Source organism: Gossypium arboreum, chromosome 8, assembly GCF_025698485.1.
Source record: "Gossypium arboreum isolate Shixiya-1 chromosome 8, ASM2569848v2, whole genome shotgun sequence".
Lineage (NCBI taxonomy): Eukaryota > Viridiplantae > Streptophyta > Magnoliopsida > Malvales > Malvaceae > Gossypium > Gossypium arboreum.
This window is the reverse complement of record NC_069077.1, coordinates 1,849,591-1,869,090: the sequence shown is the minus strand read 5'-3', so window position 1 is coordinate 1,869,090 and position 19,500 is coordinate 1,849,591. Positions and strand designations below refer to the sequence as shown.

General features: G+C 35.3%; 1 protein-coding gene across 1 annotated transcript; it reads right to left on the bottom strand.

Annotated features, from left to right (window-relative positions):
* Nucleotides 1–15,855: 15,855 nt before the first annotated feature.
* Nucleotides 15,856–18,329, bottom strand: LOC108475050 (GDSL esterase/lipase At3g48460-like). Its single transcript, XM_017777059.2, has 2 exons — nt 17,466–18,329; nt 15,856–16,662 (listed from the first exon to the last, which is right to left on the bottom strand). Exons 1-2 carry the CDS (start codon nt 18,162–18,164, stop codon nt 16,147–16,149), a joined length of 1,215 nt encoding a protein of 404 aa, XP_017632548.1. The 5' UTR covers nt 18,165–18,329; the 3' UTR covers nt 15,856–16,146.
* Nucleotides 18,330–19,500: the final 1,171 nt, after the last annotated feature.

Genomic DNA, 19,500 nt, shown 5'->3' with positions numbered 1-19,500 from the left:
CAAGGCCGAAGAAGACTTAGACAGTTTGAAAACAGACTATAAGAAGTTGCGCAGATCAATGAGAACCGCTGGGTTAGGAAAAACATCCGAACAATGACGACATGAAGTTAAAGAAGAGCAAAGCAAAGCCAACCAGTGGGAGAAAAAATTTCGCGATGCTCAAGCTCGAGAAGGTACTCTGAAAAGAAGTTTGGTAGAAAGTCAGAATGAGAAAGAAGGGTTAAAGATCCGGATATCAGAGTTAGAGGGGTTATTGTACCAGTATCGATCGTGTAACTCTGCAATCGAGTTGAAAGCTAGTAAGAACAGAGTCGAAGAATTAAAAAAGAATATAGAGGAACTCAAAACAGCACTGCAAAATCGTGAACTTTAAATAGAACTCCTCGAAGTAAATAACGAGCGATGGAAGGAGCAACTTCATCAATCCCAAGACCAAGTCAGGAGCAGGGACTACATCATGGGCGAGGCTTTGACTCAAGTACGAGAAGTGGCTGACCACTTGCAAACGTTAGCAGTACAAGCCGATGTGCTGAGTTTAAAATACGAGTCAGAGTTGAACCGAGGCCAAAAGCTAGCTTGGCTTCTTAGACAAGTCAAGGCCTTAAGTATCAGGGCCAAGCCTTATATGTAATCTATTTTATGTAAAGAAACTTGTTTTCTAGAAAAGTTACTCTAATGAAATCGAATTGGAATCAACACCCTTTTGCATTCATCGCATTCATTGCATTCATGCATCAGCATTGCATCATACGCACTAAAAACTCACAAGAAATCCTAAAAATCATGGCAGTTACCCTGGAACATCGTTACGGTACAAGAGGGAAAACAAAAGCAATAGATCAAAGGTTAGAAAGATTGGAACAAATGCAAAGGGAGATGCAGGATCAACTACAAGCACGTATGCAAGAACAGCTGGCCAAAATCCAGCAAGATGTAAGGGACCAGATGCTGGAGTCCCAAAGGAGTATGATGGATCAATTAACGCGTCTATTGGTGGCGGATTAGAAAAGGAAAAGCCCCATAATCAATAATGGAGATGACAACGAAGATCCCGCCTACCCTCCGTGGTTTGTCCCAAAGAGACGCTCGACACAACCCGATGTGTACCCAAGAAGGCCATCATCACAATCAGCCTCAACCATTTCAAACCGGTGTCTCGCACACGATGAATTATCGACCGGTTCGGGCTCCAATCCAGGGGACAATCCGACCAACCCTGTGGTCCTCAATCTCGATGAAGTAATAGAAGCAGAAAAGACAAGGGTAGAACTCCCGAGAGAGCTTGAGGAAAGATGTAGATGGTTGGAAGAAAATTTAAAGAAATGGAAAACACCGACTATCGTGGTGGAATCGACGCTAAGGAATTAAGTTTGGTTCCGCACTGTACTCCTCCCAAGTTCAAGACCCTGAATTTGAGAAATACAACGGACTAGCTGTCCCGAGGCTCACATCACTATGTTCTGCAGACGAATGGCGTGCTATGTCAATAATGAACAACTATTGATCCACTGCTTCCGTGAAAGTCTGGTTGGGGCCGCTTCTAGGTGGTACAACCAATGAGTCAGAACCAGATCACTCATGGAGGATTTAGCACAGCCTTCATGAAGCAAGACAATCACGTGACAAACATGGCCCCGATAGAGTCACATTACGTAACATGGAGAAGAAACAAATGAGAGTTTTAGGCAATACGCCCAAAGATGGAGAGAGGTAGCAACGCAAGTTCAACCACCTCTTCGGAGAAAGAAACGACCATGCTCTTTATCAATACGTCAAGGCTCCATTCATTAACCACATGCTAGAGAGCGCCATTAAAGCTTCTCGCACATAGTAATGTCTGGAGAAATGATAGAGAACGCGATAAGATGTGGAAGGATTGAAGCAGGGGAAAGTGCTAAGAGATCAACCCCAAGAAGGAAAGAGAACGATGTGAACAACACGAGTATGTATAATAAGCCAGTCACCATGAGCCAACCAAAGGTGGTGACTACCAGCCATCAGGGCTCCGCAAGACGGGACTTCAACCCAAGGCCTAACACGGAAAGAGTCCAGTTTACTCCTATCCCGATGTCCTACAAGAAATTGTACCAGAGCTTATTCGATGCCCATGTAGTGTCGCCCTTCTATCTAAAGCCAATGCAACCCCCATTCCCCAAGTGGTACGACGCAAACGCCCAATGCGAATACCATGCAGGAGCCACAGGGCACTCGATAGAAAACTGCACCACTTTCAAGAAGCTGGTTGAAAGACTCATCAACATGGGCATCGTGAAATTTGATGATACACCTAGTGCAGAAAACCCATTACCGAATCATGGGGATAAGGGTATAAATGCCATAATCAAGAGTTCAGGGAAGGAAATTAAGATGAATGTTGCAGAAGTGAATACCCCGTTGAAAGAAGTATGGAAGAAAATGGTGGAAAGAGGTTTGATGGCGCAGAATTCGGGGGTTAAGCCTCGAGAAGCGAAGAATTATTGTGAGTTCCACGATCAAGAGGACCATGAGATCCAGAAATGCAGCCAATTCAGGGCTTTAGTACAAGGATTGATGGATAATAAGGAGCTGGAATTCTTCGAATATGTCAGGAACCAGGAAGAAGCAGACGTATGTGCCTCCGAAGAAGGGTCGACGAGAAACGCTTGCGAAATCAACCACCCATTGGTTATCATATCACGCTTAAGAACTAATGAAGATGGGACACAAGTCGTACCCAAAGTCGTGATCCAGAAGCCCGTTGTTTTCCCTTATAAAGATAGCAAGAGGGTACCATGGAATTACAGCTGCAATGTAACGATCCCAGGAAAGAAGAGCCCGGCCAGTGCTTCACAAGAAAACCAAGATGTAGGTTTTTTTACACGCAGTGGGAGACGTTATGTTCCCGAAGGTACAGGAACCAAAGTTGCCCGAAGAAAAGGTCCCGAAATGTAGTAAGGGCGTTTGACGGTACTGAAAGAAACGTAATGGAGAGGATTGAATTACCTCTTCAAATCGGTCCTAGCACGTACGAGATAGACTTCTTAGTAATGGACATTAAACCCTCTTACAATTGCCTATTGGGAAAACCTTGGATCCACTCGGCAGGGGCAGTGCCGTCATCATTACATCAGAAGCTTAAACTTATAACGGAAGGTCGATTGGTGACCATAATGCGAAGAAGACATCATTGCATCTGTTACCAAGAACGCACCATATGTGGGGACGGATGATGAAGCCATAGAATGTTCTTTTCGATCGTTGGAATTGTAAATGCGACCTTTGTTGTCGAAGGAAATAAAGTCCCAACACCTGCACTTTCCAAAACCACAAGAATGGGACTACAACTGATGGTTGGGAAGGGAGCCTTACCAGGGAAAGGACTTGGAAGAAGCCTACAAGGAAGGGTCAAAGTACCTATGCTCACGGACAAACGGGACCGCTTTGGCTTAGGATTCAAGCCAGATGCAAGACAAAAGAAAGAGGAGCAAGAGAAGAAACGAGAAAGGAGAAGAGCGCGTTTGAACGGGGAAGAGGTTAAATGGAAGCCAATGACCTTTCCCCATATATTTAGAACATTTGTGTCAGGAGGAACTATTTATGCCGAAGGAAGATTGGCAGGCCAAGAGTCCACTGAAGAAATGTGGGAAAGCTTCAGCATTAATGCCACGCTCAAGGAGGAACCGGAGAAGAGAATGGGACGGCATTCGCCTTATGAGCCAGAAAGTGTTTTGAATAATTGGACCGCGGAAGAGATTCCTGTAGTCTTTAAAACTAACACAGAGTAATGCCCAAAACACGCTTATTACCCTAGGCCTAGGAGTAATAAGTATCTTTTTGTGAAATAGGCCTATGTTCGAAATCGTTATTTCAATGAAATGCATCCTTTCGTCTTATTCAGTGCAAATATTCTTTTATTCTTTCATTCATAATCATACCGTACATGCCATTTTTCTTAGATTCTTTTGTTCTTTGCATCTTCCTTTCTGCCCAAAACAGGTCTCCAGATATCAACGACGTGAATGACCTTGCTATTAATTCGGAGTCTCCCTTTGAGCGCGATATGTGTCTAGAGGGATCCGAGGATTTTGGAGATGACAGTGATTGTAACTTATCCCTTGATTTGTTAAGGATGGTAGAACACAAGGAGAAACAGATTCTACCCCACAAAGAGACCGTAGAAGTCGTGAACTTGGGAGATGAACTAGAAAGAAGAGAAGTAAAGATCGGAACTTGCATCACCACAGAGACAAAGCGGGACCTTATTGTGTTACTCCAAGAGTTCAAGGACGTCTTTGCATGGTCATACCAGGATATGCCTGGGCTAAGTACTGACATTGTGGTACACAGGCTCCCCATCAAAGAAGAATGTAAGCCAGTTCAGCAAAAACTTCGAAGGATGCGGCCCGATGTTCTGTTAAAAATAAAAGAGGAGGTCAAGAAGTAATTTGATGCTGGTTTCTTACAAGTAGTTAAGTATTCAGAATGGGTAGCCAACGTCGTCCTCGTCCCTAAAAAAGATGGGAAAGTACGGATGTGTGTAGACTACAGAGACTTAAACAAGGCTAGCCCGAAAGATAATTTCCCATTGCCTCATATCGACACCTTAGTGGACAACACAGCAGGTTACTCACTTTTCTCCTTCATGGATGGTTTCTCGGGGTACAATCAGATCAAAATGCATCCTCAAGACATGAATAAAACCACATTTGTGACCATGTGGGAACCTTCTTCTATAAAGTAATGCCGTTCGGATTGAAAATGCGGAGCAACATATCGAGAGCCATGGTAACCCTATTTCATGATATGATGCATAAAAAATTGAAGTCTATGTTGACGACATGATCGCCAAATCTCGGATCAAGAGGAGCATGTGCAAGTCTTGAGGAAATTATTTTGAGGTTGAGAAAATTCCAATTTGAAACTCAATCCAATGAAGTGTACCTTTGGAGCCGTGTCCGAAAACTACTTGGATTCATAGTTAGTGAAAAGGGATTGAGATTGACCCAGATAAAGTCAAAGCCATACAAGAATTACCTCCACCACGCACTCAAAAGGAAGTCCGAGGATTCCTAGGAAGATTAAATTACATCGCTTCGGTTTATTTCACAACTAACTGAAAAATGTGACCCCATATTCCGCCTCCTTAAGAAACACAACCCGGTGGTTGGGACGAGGAATGCCGAAGACTTTCGACAAGGTTAAGCAATATTTGTCCAATGCCCAAAGATTGACACCACCTAATCCAGATAAGCCATTGATATCAGATTTGACGGTATTTGAAAATTCTATGGGATGCGTGCTTGGCCAACACGATGAATCGGGAAGGAAAAAAGCGATATATTACCTCGAGAAAAGTTTACTGAGTGTGAGACGAGATACTCGTTCATTGAAAAGTTGTGCTGTGCCTTGATTTGGACAACCCGAAGACTGAGACAATACATGTTGTACCATACAACTTGGCTGATCTCTAAAATGGATCCTCTGAAGTACTTGATGGAGTCAACTGCCTTGAACGGGAGAATGGCCCGATGGCAAATTCTACTTTCTGAATTCGATATAGTCTATGTGAACCAGAAGGCCGTAAAAGGGAGTGCAATAGCAGATTTCTTAGCCAGCAGAGCCCTAGAGGACTACGAGCCTCTGAACTTTGATTTCCCAAATGAAGATCTAATGTGCATAGCAACCACCGAAGAAGACCCTCAAGAGGGTCACCCTTGGAAGCTAAACTTTGACGGAGCATCAAATGCCATGGGTAACGGAATCGGGGCAGTTCTGGTGTCCCCGAGTGGAGATCATTATCCATTCACTAGTAAATTAGATTTCGACTGCACGAACAATATGGCAGAATACGAGGCATGCATCATGGGAATACGTGCGGCCATAGAACGTAAAATCAATGTGTTAGAGGTATATGGAGATTCTGCCCTAGTGATTTATCAACTCAAAGGTGAATGGGAGACAAGAGACCCCAAATTGATCAATTACCGGAGGTTAATCCTTGAGTTAATTAGAGAGTTCGATGATATTGTCTTCTACTACCTCCCACGAGAAGAAAATCAGATGGCTGACGCCCTAGCAACTTTGGCTTCTATGATCAAGGTGAACTAACCAGAAGATGTGAAACCGGTCCAAATGAGCATTCACGAGGCCCCGGCTCATTGTTACAACCTTGAAGAAGAAGAGGAAAATGATGATCACCCTTGGTACCACGACATCCTACGATATGTGAAGAATCGTGAGTACCTTAACCAAGCTACCGAGAATGACAAAAGAACGTTGAGAAGACTGGTCAGTGACTTTGTCTTAGATGGGGAGATCCTGTACAAAAGAAGGAAGGATCAGGTACTATTAAGGTGTGTAGACGCCATTGAGGCTAAGAAAATCTTGGAAGAAGTCCATGAGGGTATCTGCGGGACACACGCTAATGGTTTTACAATGGCCAGGCAAATTATGAGGTTCGGTTATTATTGGTCCACCATGGAAGGAGACTGTATTAACTACGCCAAAAGATGTCATAAGTGCCAAATCTATGGAGACAAGATTAATGTGCCTCCCTCACATCTGCATGTCATGACCTCGCCACGGCCTTTCTCGATGTGGGGCATGGATGTGATTGGGCCAATTTTGCCAAAAGCTTCAAATGGGCATCGTTTCATCTTTGTGGTCATCGATTATTTCACCAAATGGGTGGAGGCCTCTTCATACGCCAATGTCACTAAATCAGCAGTTAGCAAGTTCCTAAAAAAGGAAATCATCTGTCGATATGGAATGCCAGAAAGGATCATATCTGACAACGCATTGAATTTAAATAATAGCACGATAGCGGATGTCTGCAGTCAGTTCAAGATCAGACACCACAACTCGTCACCGTATCGCCCGAAGATGAACGGTGCAGTCGAAGCAGCCAATAAGAACATCAAGAAGATTGTAGGAAAGATGACAGAAACTTATAAAGATTGGCATGAGAAGCTACCATTTGCCCTCTATGCTTATCGAACGTCTATCAGAACTTCTACTGGGGCAACGCCTTTCTCATTAGTTTATGGAATGGAGGCAATTTTACCTATCGAGGTCGAGATCCCTTCCCTTAGAGTTTTGTCAGAGGTAAAGTTGGATGAAGCAGAATGGATCCATTCCCGATACGATCAGTTGAATTTGATTGAAGAAAAGAGGCTACGGGCTATTCGCCATGGTCAGATGTACCAAAAGCGAATGATGCGAGCTTACGACAAAAAGGTTCGTCCCAGAGAATTCCACGAGGGAGACCTAGTACTGAAAAAGATCCTGCCCATACAAAAAGACTTCAGAGGAAAATGGATGCCGAATTGGGAAGGGCCTTATGTGGTGAAGAAAGCCTTTTCTGGCGGAGCATTGATATTGGCTGAAATGGATGGCAAGACCTTATCCAATCCCGTGAATTCGGATTCGGTTAAGAAATACTTCGCCTAAAAAAAAAAAAAAGGGAGAGACCAGGGTGAAAACTCGCAAAGAGCATCTTGAGACCAAAGGGATTTTGAATTGAAAACCCATAAAGGGCAATTCAAATTTTAATCAAAGGTGGGGCATGCGATGGTCTTATGGTACCTAAATTAGCAAGGAGGAGAGATGTTACATCTTAGGGCATCAGCAAGAGTACTCTAGATCCCCTAAACGCATATTGGGCAAAAAAGGGAGCCTTCAAGAAGTCAGTACAGAGAAACTCACGCTGTGATATCTGGGCACCTATTCCCTTTTATCCATTTTGTATTCCAAAGAATGTTTGTTGACCGTAATTAATATATTCCCTTCAAATGTTGTTTCGATAAATTTTAGTTTTGTCATGATCTTTTTCAAGCATTTTGCATTGAAATGATGATTAATGGACTAAAGCCATTTTCACAAAAAGAGTTCTCGCATATTACTCGAAAGTTTCTAAATAGTACAGAACACAAACAGACTATTATTTAGAACTAACCAAACTCAAAGATTGGAAGCATCTCGAGAAGAAAGAGTTTAAATTGGGACTACCTCTTTGGGTTTTCTATTCAAAATTTAAGTGAACAAGAAGACAGGATACCATTTCAAAGAAAGGAACCTTGATTAACTAAGAGCAATGGCAACCTAAACAGGGATTCACGCTCACAACATGCTGCACTCATACATTCATAGATCATTCATAAATGCATTTAATTAGGAACATTTGATTCATTTTGATCATAACACCCTAATTCTTTGACATGAGCATAAATACCTGGAACTGATTCTACAGGTCATGTCCCTAGAATCAGTAAATTCCTAGATCTTATCACCCTAAGCAGTAGGGAAACAGATCGAAGAAGATGAGCCTTAACCCCCTAAGCAGTAGGGTAACAGGCTGAAAATCACAGATCTCACCTCCCCGAAGTTGCAGAGGGGCAGATCAAATACGTCGAATCTTGCCTCCTCGAATGCAGTGAAGCAGATTCAAACCACCAAGCTTTAACCCCCCTAAGCAGTAGGGTAACAAGCTGATGTCAGAAGGTCTTAAGCTCCTAAGCAGTAGGGAAACAGACCAAATTGCAGATCTTATCTCCCTAAGCAGTAGTGGAGCGGATCGAAAACAAAGAGCCTTAAACCCCTAAGCAGTAGGGTAACAGGCTGAAGATTTACAAATCTTAACCCCCTAAGCAGTAGTGGAGCAGATCGAAGACGAAGAACCTTAAACCCCTAAGCAGTAGGGTAACAGGTTGAATTGCAGATCTTATCTCCCTAAGCAGTAGTGGAGCAGATCAAAGACGAAGAACCTTAAAACCCTTAAGCAGTAGGGTAACAGGTTGAATTACAGATCTAAAACCCTAAGCAGTAGGGAAACAGATCAAAGATGACAAGCCTTAATCCCCTAAACAGTAGGGTAACAGGCTGAAAATTAAATATCTTCTTCCGGAAACAGCAGTGGAGTTGATCGAAGCCACAGCAGATCTCCTTGGAGTTTCAGTGGAGAAGATTGAAGTCACATGTCTTATCTCCATAGAGTTGCAGTGGAGCAGATCAAAACAAACCTTACCTCCATAGAGTTGCAGTGGAGCAGATCAAAACAAACCTTACCTTCTTGAAGTTGCAGTGGAGCAGATAAAAACAAACCTTACCTTCTTGAAGTTGCAGTAGAGCAGTGAAGCGAAGCGAAGCAACAAGATTGGAATAAAGCTACCTGGAGAAAAGGAGCGCTAAACAGGTCTAGACACAGTGGAACCGGGCAAAATTGGTCTTTCTTAAGTCTTTGCTCTGTTCTCGTTACACGACAACAAGCAAAGAGGGGCAGCTGTACAAGCCCAATTTTGGGACACCTACTTCTTAACCCCAAAACCCAAATTTCAAGCCCAAACCCCTAACCCAATAACATGACCCAAACACAAAACAAAAAAGAAACCTAAAAAACCCTAGCCACCGCCCCTATACTTAACTTTCAGCCATACTTTCTGACCCCCACCACTGCCTCAGTGCTAGTGGCACCTCCACCACCGCCTCTGCTCCACTACCATTTGCCTGCGACAACAATAGGAGAGAGACAATGTAATATAAAAAAAAGATTTGTAATGGCTATTTAAGGCCGAATCAAAAACGATGTACGGGAGATTTTTTTTGGGGTGAAAAATAAAAAGCAATTTTTGATTTTAAACACTAGCAAGAGCAGAAGACCACAGCAATATCAAGAGCAAAAATAGTCCAAACAGAGAATCAACATCTAATAGCCCAAGGTGATTTCATTTAGTTATCATCGTTATTTTCTTTCTTTTTAACCTATTTTACTTAAAAATACACATATATTATAAACATATAAAAAATATAAAAAAAAGGAGGTAAAAAATATACCCTTTTGAACTCCGGCAACCGCACGCGGTGGCCGGCCACGGCGATCGGCGTGGCGGCGCTACGGCAAGCGACGGTCAGGCTGCTGGCCGGAGCCCTCATCAGCACACGGGCCACCAGCAGAGAGGAGAGCTCTCTTCTTTTTTTTAAAACACCAAAGAAAAATGAAATTTTTGAACGATTTTAGGCTTTTATAGCCTTCCGAAATGGCACCGTTTTGGTGCCCAGGCCCAGACCCAAAACGACGCCGTTTAGGCGCAACCCGAATCGGACCCGACCCGCTAACAAGGGATCCGCGTGTTTTCGTCGTTTTTGGGGTATTTATGCCCCTAATCCCTCTGCCTTTTCCATCTCCTTCAATTGGATCCCTTTTCTCTGCTTTTGTTTTTTATTTTAGCCCATTAATTCGGCTTTTGATTCACTTTGGTCCGCATCGAAACGATACGTTCTGAGGACTTGGAATAATTTCATGATCAGCCCCTCCATTTATTTCGCGTGTTCAAGTTAATCCCCTTTCCCTTTGTTTATTTTAAACTCGCCTCAAAGTTCCATTTTTAATTCAAATTTCATCCTTTTTTTTCTCATTATTCTAATTTTATTTTAATATTAGTTATAATATCATATTTTATTATTGTTGTATTTTTATTAATAGTTCATTATTATCATTTTATTTAATACTTATATATATATATATATATATGTTATAAAGTATTATTAATAATTTCAATATTATTATTCTTATTAACACATATGTATGTTAATATTATATTATATTTTTATATACGTATACATATTAACATTATACCATATATAAATATCATATATCTATATATATATTCCTTAAATATATCATATATATTGTGTACATACTTCTAATACTATCATTGCATTCATTTCAATATATATGTATATACTGCATAATATTGTTAATATTTATTTTAAACATTATTATTATTATTATTAGCATGTATATATACTATAAAAGTATTTCAAATATCGCATTTTTATTATGTATATATCTTAAATACGGATGCATTTCTTATTACGTGTATTTATCACTTAATATTGTATTTTATGTATATACCTTAATACTACGTCACTTCTATATTTTTATTTCTCATATTATCTTATATTTATATTTCCATTATTATACCATATCTATTTATTAGCATATCATTATCACTATTATCATTATATATTAGTGTACATTTTATATGTGTATATATACACATTTATATATATAGTTTCTTGTACATATACTATTACTTTAATTTAATATTTTTATTATATGGCCCTTTTTGTATTTCTATATTTTCATTATTATCATATAGTAGCATATATTTTCATGTATATATACATATATGTTATATAGCATTATTAATAGCTTAATACTATTGTTTTTAGGTATTTGTGTGTCACATATGCTTTCATTAAATATATATATATATTATATTCCTATTAAGCACATATCTTACATTACATACATTTTTATATATGTATATATTTTACATATACTCTGTCCAATCTTTTAATATATTACATATATTTTTGTGTGCATACATGTCTCATTAATATCGCATTTTTATGTATTTTAATACTACGTACACATATTATTATTTTTAATATATACATTTATGTGTTTAATTATATATCGTCATTATTAGTCTTTGTTATTGTTACTGTTTTTAATAAATATTGCATACATATTTGTAATCTGGTATTATATGTTTTACATACATGTGCTCCCTACTACTTCATATTCACATTATTACTATCATATTTAAATACCATGCGTTATTATCGTTTCGTACTATTGTTATTTACATTATTATTATTATCGTTATCGTTTTCGTTGTCATTGTTATTTTTATTCTTGTCATGTTTATCATTTGTTTATAATTGCATATTATTAGCCTTGATCTTACTTCATCTTTTACAGTTGATCATGTTATTGTTTTGACACCGTCGCACCATTATTATATTCTTATACACATCAATGCTATATTTTGCTTTTACATTTTATTATAAATCGCGTTGCTTTTTGTTCAATGTATTAAAACAATTCTTTCATAAGAGCAAAATCCGTTATTAGGTAGTCCGAAATAATCGTGTCCTAACTTACTGGGTTTCGACTTTTCCCATTTAACCTAAATAACGGAATACTCTTTTAAATCATTATACGAGTTTTGAAAAATGCTTATTCTCGAAGATGTGAAGTGTTGTGCCCTAACTTACCGGGTATGATATTTTGTCATCTCGAAATAAGAATTTTGTTTAGAAATAAAGGCAATATTCGGTGTTTGAGAATTCGAGAAAACGTGCCCTAACTTACTGGGTTTCGATTTCTCTCGTTTATTCTAAATAATCGAATACCCTTTTAATAAAATACACAGATTTCATAAAAGGCAAGCTTGCTCTCGAAAATTTAAGATGTCGAGTCCTAACTTACTGGGTGTGACATTTTATATTTTGAGACGAGAGGGTCTTTAACACTTGAGCTTTTTATAAAGAAGGATCGTATTTTAAAATTCTTTCAAGTTTTTTTATTTTTCGACACTAAGACACTAATTAATCAACTAGGTACCAATTTTGGGCGTATCGAGGGTGCTAATCCTTCCTCGAGCGTAACCGACTCCCGAACATGTTTTCTTGATTTGCGTAGACCAAAATTGTTGTTTAAATAAATCAAACTATTTATTAAAAACAACCACTTTTATGAGGTGATCCGATCGCACCTCGTCAAAAAAGGATTGGTGGCGACTCCCGTTCTTTTATTTTTAAAATCCAAGTCGATTCCCGTTATTTTGAAAAAATGGTTACGACAGATATTTTTAATTAAATTTAAATAAAATTTATTTATTTATTTTTAAAACGATGAAATTGGCTTTTTAAGCGAACCTGAACAAGTCGAACTCAAGTTTGAAAGTTTTTTAAAACTAAACCTCGGATCAACTTGATCCATAACACCTCTAAGGAGTCCTATCTAAATTTATTTTAATTAAAATTTGAATATATTCTAGCTATTAATCTGATTATAGTTATTTAAATGTATTTTTATAATTGTACTTGAATTTTTAAAATAATAATAACTTAAAGAAATTGGAAAAGAAAAAAATTCTACATGTAAAAGAAATAGCAAATTCAAACTGCTTATCACTTAATATTTTAAATGTGTTTTATTTATTTATTTTTTACTTAATATAAAATTTTAATAAAAATATTGAATAAGATAAATAGATAAGTAGCTACTCATCACTTAAAGTAAAAATATTAAATTACTTTTATTTTATTAAAAATTAAAATAAATTATTATTTTTAAACGAAATATTTAAATTATCATATTTATTTTTATCTAAAACTATAAAATATTATATTAATAAAATTAAAATTAAGAAATATATAATTTTAAAAATTAATATCGAGTTAAATGAAGTAACCGTAGCAATGCTCAGTTTAACCGTAGTCCTATGCTGTACGGTTCCGTGATTGGCCTTATGTCCCTTTCACATCTTTTACATTTTTACCTACTTTCACTTCTTTGTCTATTTCATGGGCGTGAACAGCACTACCCAATCACGTTTGATTATTTTACGCAAGTGTAAAGTACGCTCCTATTTTTGAACGGGGATGGTGCTGCAGTTTATCTATATTTACATGAGTTAATTTAAATTCATAATAATAAAAAGTGAAGGACATTATTTTTATTTTAAAATTGAATATAAAATTAAACTACCAAAACATAATTATTTATTTAAAATTACTTCTATATTTTGAAAAAAAATATTTTTAAAAACTTTCTATCCACATATTGATTTTTATTACTAATATAAAAGTTAACGAGTTAACCGGATATTAATTTAGCTAATGGAATTACAATATAAAATGAAAAGAGATAATATCACATTTGGTACTTCTATTTTTATAAAATGTTTAATATAGTACCTGTATTTTAAAAATATTCAATATGGTATCTGAACTATTAATATGGATTTTATTATAGTACTTGATGTTAACATTGTTAGCGAATTGCTAAACTAGTCAATAAAAATTCAAGACATAAAATATTTTTAATCAAATCATCAAGTCCACATAGATAACTAAACATATATAATTAATAACAAAAATATAAGACATAAAAATAACTAAATTAAAATATAAGATCGGAACATGAAATCACAATAAAAAACAACACGTTTAACCCTTTTTTCTCTTTGATATTTCTTAAAAGAAATATATATTAAGATGGCTATGGTTACTAAAGAGGAATCTAAGTAAACAATCAAAATGGATGATGGGTGTAATTATTGAAGAAATAAATAAAGTATATCTTAATTAATGTATGGATTAATGTGACTGAAAATAGTAAAAGAGAGAGAGAGAGAGAGAGAAGTCCTGAATAGGATGTAATAATAATTATAATTAAAGTATTAGATATATTTCTAATAAAAAATTAGAATGTTTTTATTTATAAAAGTTTTTAAAATAATAATTAAACCATTCACACAATATTACGTTGGCTTAAAGAAAAAGAAAAATATAGTTTCCAACTGTGCAACCTGTATTGACTTGGGAAACCATTTGATTTGACCTTAAAATATTAGTTGTAAAAATTGTTATTTAATTTTAGAATATTTGTGAAAGTTTGAAAGTCATTACTCAATGATTGATGTAAAATTCTGCACATTCACACAGCAAATAAGGCAATTTAGGCTCACATGATTGCATTTTAAGGAAAATCCTTTTATTTTTTTAAAAAAAATTTATAAACTAAAGCATAAAAATTGGGTGGATCTGATTAACTAATTAAAATTGTTAGTTGCTTAGTTGCAATCATATGACATTAATCACCCTCAATTTTCATTTGCCCTAATTCATTATAATTGAAGATGGAAATTTTAGATTAATTTTTAAATAAAATTATAATTCCTTTGTATATGGGATGATAATAGAGTGGTCAAACTTTTCTTTTATAAATGCATATGCTCTTCATAGATGTTGATTTATAACTACTTTATTATAAACTTTCTATGCTTATATCATTATTTGACGTATTCATATGAATTAGGTTATCTGTTTAGGTTTTAAAATTTGTTTAAAATACGAATGGGTTTAAATAAAAGTATGAGGCTAAAAAATTGTGATTGGACAAAATGTTGCGCTCGTTTAAATTATGAAACATCCAAGACTTAAGCTTGGCTCAACCCATATTAATTTTTTTGTAATATACATATACATATATATATATTATGTAATTTATATTACATAAAGTTGTCTAAATTTAAAATTTTTAATAAAAGAAAATTCATATAAATTATATTGTTGGTGAAATTTTAAAATTCCATAAACAAGATTGAGGAGATGACAAGTGACAAGTGTATATATGTTATAGTAAAAGTTCAAAAAATTAAAAATATATTGTCAAGATACCAAATACTCACGTATAAAACATTAATTATGGAAGGGTTAGTATTTAATGTACTGACAGTGTACTTTTTTAACTCCACGAGAAGAGTTAAAAAATTGTCACGTGTTTCATTATTTTAATATACTTTATTTTTAAAATTTTACTATGTCCTACGAGATACCTGTCATCACCTCAACCCTATTTATGGTGTTTGAAAACTCCATTGGTAGTGTAGCAAATATTTTCCCGATATAAAATTGAAAATTTGCTTAAATACTCATTTAACCCTTGATTTTTACATTCTCCTAAGTTAATATTTATGAATTTTTTTATCCCAAGTTAATAACCAAATTTTTATTTTGTCCATCATATTAGTAATTTTTATAACGACGTTATATCCGAGACAAGTGATAGTAGAATTATGACATATGGCATTAATGACATCACAAAACATCATAATCTAAAAATTATATTAAAAATAAATAAAAATATAATTCATAAAAAATATCAAAAATAAAAATCTATATTATAAACAAAAATTAAATTATATATTAAAATTGAAAAATAAAAATATAAAAATTAAGTATCTTTATCGTCTCATCACAACAAAACAAAACCCATTTTTTCTATCATTCATAATTAAAATATTTAATAAATTTGAATATTATTATTATATATAGTCACTGTAACATTTTTTTAATATTTACATTAAATTACATGGGTCGAGTCAGGTTAAGTTCAAACTCGAATTCAACCCATACTTTAAACAGACTTACTTTATTTTGCCTAAGCCCACTTTTGAACCTATCCAAACCCTCTTAAATTTTGGACAAACAGCTTAACCTATAAACATATATAATATACATTACAAGCAAAACTGAATTAACTTAAAAGAATGGAAATAAATTTGTTACATATGCTGGTAAAGAAATGGTGATTTAGGCCCGAAGTAGACCTTTCTTTACCCTAATTAGATGAATAAAAGAAGGTTTGCAAAAGTTTCCATGGAGGAAAAACTCAGATAATTGCCGATACATTGCTTCAGTGAGATGAATCCCATCCCAATGTATGTAAGAATCTGGGTCTCGGCAAGTTTCGGCACCCGACATTCCACATAAAATTTTGAAGCTAAAGTTGAGAATTTTATTGCGGTGATGACCGCAACATGCTTTGAATGCATCCTCGAACCCAAATTTATTGAGGTTTCCGGTGATTACCTTGTATGCATCGAAGTAATCGGCGTACGAAATGGATACGTTTGCGCCTTTTCTTCTTCGAAAACCTTCCAACATGTCTTGGAGGTAGTGGTTGTGGGCTTTTGTTACTCTGTTGATTTTGGCGTTGCAGTTCATGTCGTCTTTCACGAAATGTCGGGCCGATTTGGCAAATGGATAGCACCCTAATGGTGGTAGACCTTCGACTACAATGTATTTTGCACCACTATCCAACAATGTCTGCAACAAAATAAAGGAAATTCTCGTGTCATTTCGAGTCAGGATCATTTATGGATTTTGTTCATTTTGAGCTTGAGTTATCTTGAATTGTAAAAAAAATTTATGGTCAAATTAAATTAGACTATATCTAGATTTAAGTTATAAAGTCAGAAATTTATTTTAGGGGTTAAAATTAAAGTACAAAATTTTTAAGAGATTAAAGTATAATTTAATCATTGTATAATTTTATTATTTAAAAAATTTAAAGGAATTAATTTAAAAATTAAAATAGATTAAAAATAATTAATAAAAATCAAAATGAAGTGAGGTGAGATGGAATAAAATCTTTCTAGGAGCGTGTAGATAGAGGGGTAAGGGATGGCCATACCCCCTCCATTTTAATTTAAAATAATTTCATGTAAGTATAATGGTAAATTTGTACTTTATCCCTCCCCAAATTTATGATTCATCTTTGGCTCCTTCCCAAAACGATTTTCTAATTTTGTCCGTAAATGTATCCAATATCCATAAATGTGGTAATAGTTTTCAATATTACACATCTATGGTGGAACAGTGTTGATAGTGGAGCAAAGCATGACAACTATGATGAAGTAGTGATGGATTTGGCAATATCTATTCTTATCTCCCTCCATTATCACAGGATGAGATGATTTTGAATGTATACAACATCAATAGAAATAATGGTAATCGGGTTTTAACATTCACGACCAACTAGAGTAGAAGTCATGAAAAATTATGTCAACAATGAATTTGAAAATATTCATAATTGCTCCTATGCATCGTTATCCCCTAAATATACTCACCGCAAGGAGTCTGGAGGTGTGAGCCATAGCCATATCTTTAATCCACCGTAATGAAACTTTAGAGCGTAAAGCACGAACATAGTCATCAATGCCTGTTTCTCCAACCCAAAAGAGGCTATTCTCCATATCTGCCTTGCAACTTTCATTGTTTTTTCCCTTACAAGCTATGTCCGAAACAAATTTGTTGTACCATTCTATTTGTGTTTGAAAACTATGGTAACCATCTTTCCACATTAGGGTGCTATTGATCTTATGTTGACTCAAAAACTCCTCCGTAAAAACCGTTGCCCCCGCCATCGCAAAGTTCACCCCCGAACTAAAGTTTGCGTTAACAGATTTATACGGTGGCAATGAAGATATATTAAGAGCATCACGAACGAAATCTATGAGCAACCAACCATTATTCGGCTTTTCTTGACCCTTTTTGAGATTTTTCGAAATGTTCAACAATTGAGCATTTCCGGTGTCTGTATATGAGTCTCCGAACGCGTAAATCTTGTTGAAGCAACCATTAGAGTTGGTTTTAGAGCTGTAGTGGCCTTTTATGTTGATAGAATTGAAATGTGAGGAAGAGGGATCTGTGGAAGGAAGGATTTTGAATTCTTTTATTGGGGTTATAACATGCAAAGCTATAGAGGAAAATGGTAAAGATACGAAGATAAAAGAAATAATCACATGAAAATGGTTTTTAGAAACCATTTTTGGGTGATTGAATTAAAGGGTTTTTTTTTTTTTTTGAGCTTTAAGGATTTGATTTTTTGTTTTTACACTTAAATGATTATTACCTGTATGCCAATGGAAATGTATGGACTAAAAACCATTTTCATGTGATTGAATTGAAGGGAATTTTTTTTTCTGAGCTTTTAAGGTTTTGATTTTTTTGTTTTTTACACTTTTAAGATTATTGCATGTATGCCATTGGAAATGTATGAACAACCTTTGTTTTAGGAAATTATATGATTTAGGGAAATGTAAGAAATTATTTAGCGAAATTTAATCTAACATGTCTAATATATATAGCTAGGTTTTAACCAAAAAAGAAAAGTTCACTTACTTGGCATGATTAAATATATGATTATTTGTTTAGATTGAGTCTTAACTCAACTGACATAAATCTTGTTGTCAATGCAGGAGGATGTGGGTTCAAGTATGCTGAAACATATCTTTTTCCTATTTATAGGTTAGGGTGGGGCTTTGGATAATTTTAGACATTATGTCAAAAAGAGCAAATATAATCAAATCAATAAATATATATATATATATATTAATTTTTTATTCAAATCCAATTATATCTTAGCTGATGTCAAAAAATTTGGTTTCAAGGCCAGATTTCATAAAACGAGTAATTTCTTTAGCGCTAGGCATATTATATACATGTTCAGCACTGGGTGCATCATATTAGTAGATCTCTAGAGTGTTGGGTGTATCCTTATTTAAGTTTGTATCCGATTAATAGAGACTAAAATATTGATGCAATGTGGATAATACACGAATTGATATGAGATTGAGTTATAAATATGTCATAACTTGTATTGAAATTGAAACTTGAATAATAATATACTAAATTGTAATATTCAAAATCAAGATGTAAAACCCAGAGGGTAAGTTAATATTCTAAACTTGAAATCAACCATGAAACTAGAGGAAAACACTAAGGAAAAAAAAATTGGTAGAAGATAATAGTATAATGAATTAATATTGTAATTACTTACTTATTATGTTACTTATATTGAATTCAAATTATATTAGACCATTGAGCTCGTTGCTTAATGTTGTAGATTTATTTTGTTTTGGTGTGTAGGTGATATTTAGGTTTAATGAAGTTCTTGTTTCTTCAATAGCGTCCAAAGGCTCTTGTCAACTCAATCCATGTATTTCTACTCTTTTGATTCCAATAGTGCATTGCATGCACCTAGGAATAATAATAGTAATTGGAATCTAGTATGTTGATTTCTCGATAGATAATACGAATAACTTTGTAATTTAAGGTAAATAATTATGCTAATAATGTTTGAATGTGTTTAAGTGATAATCT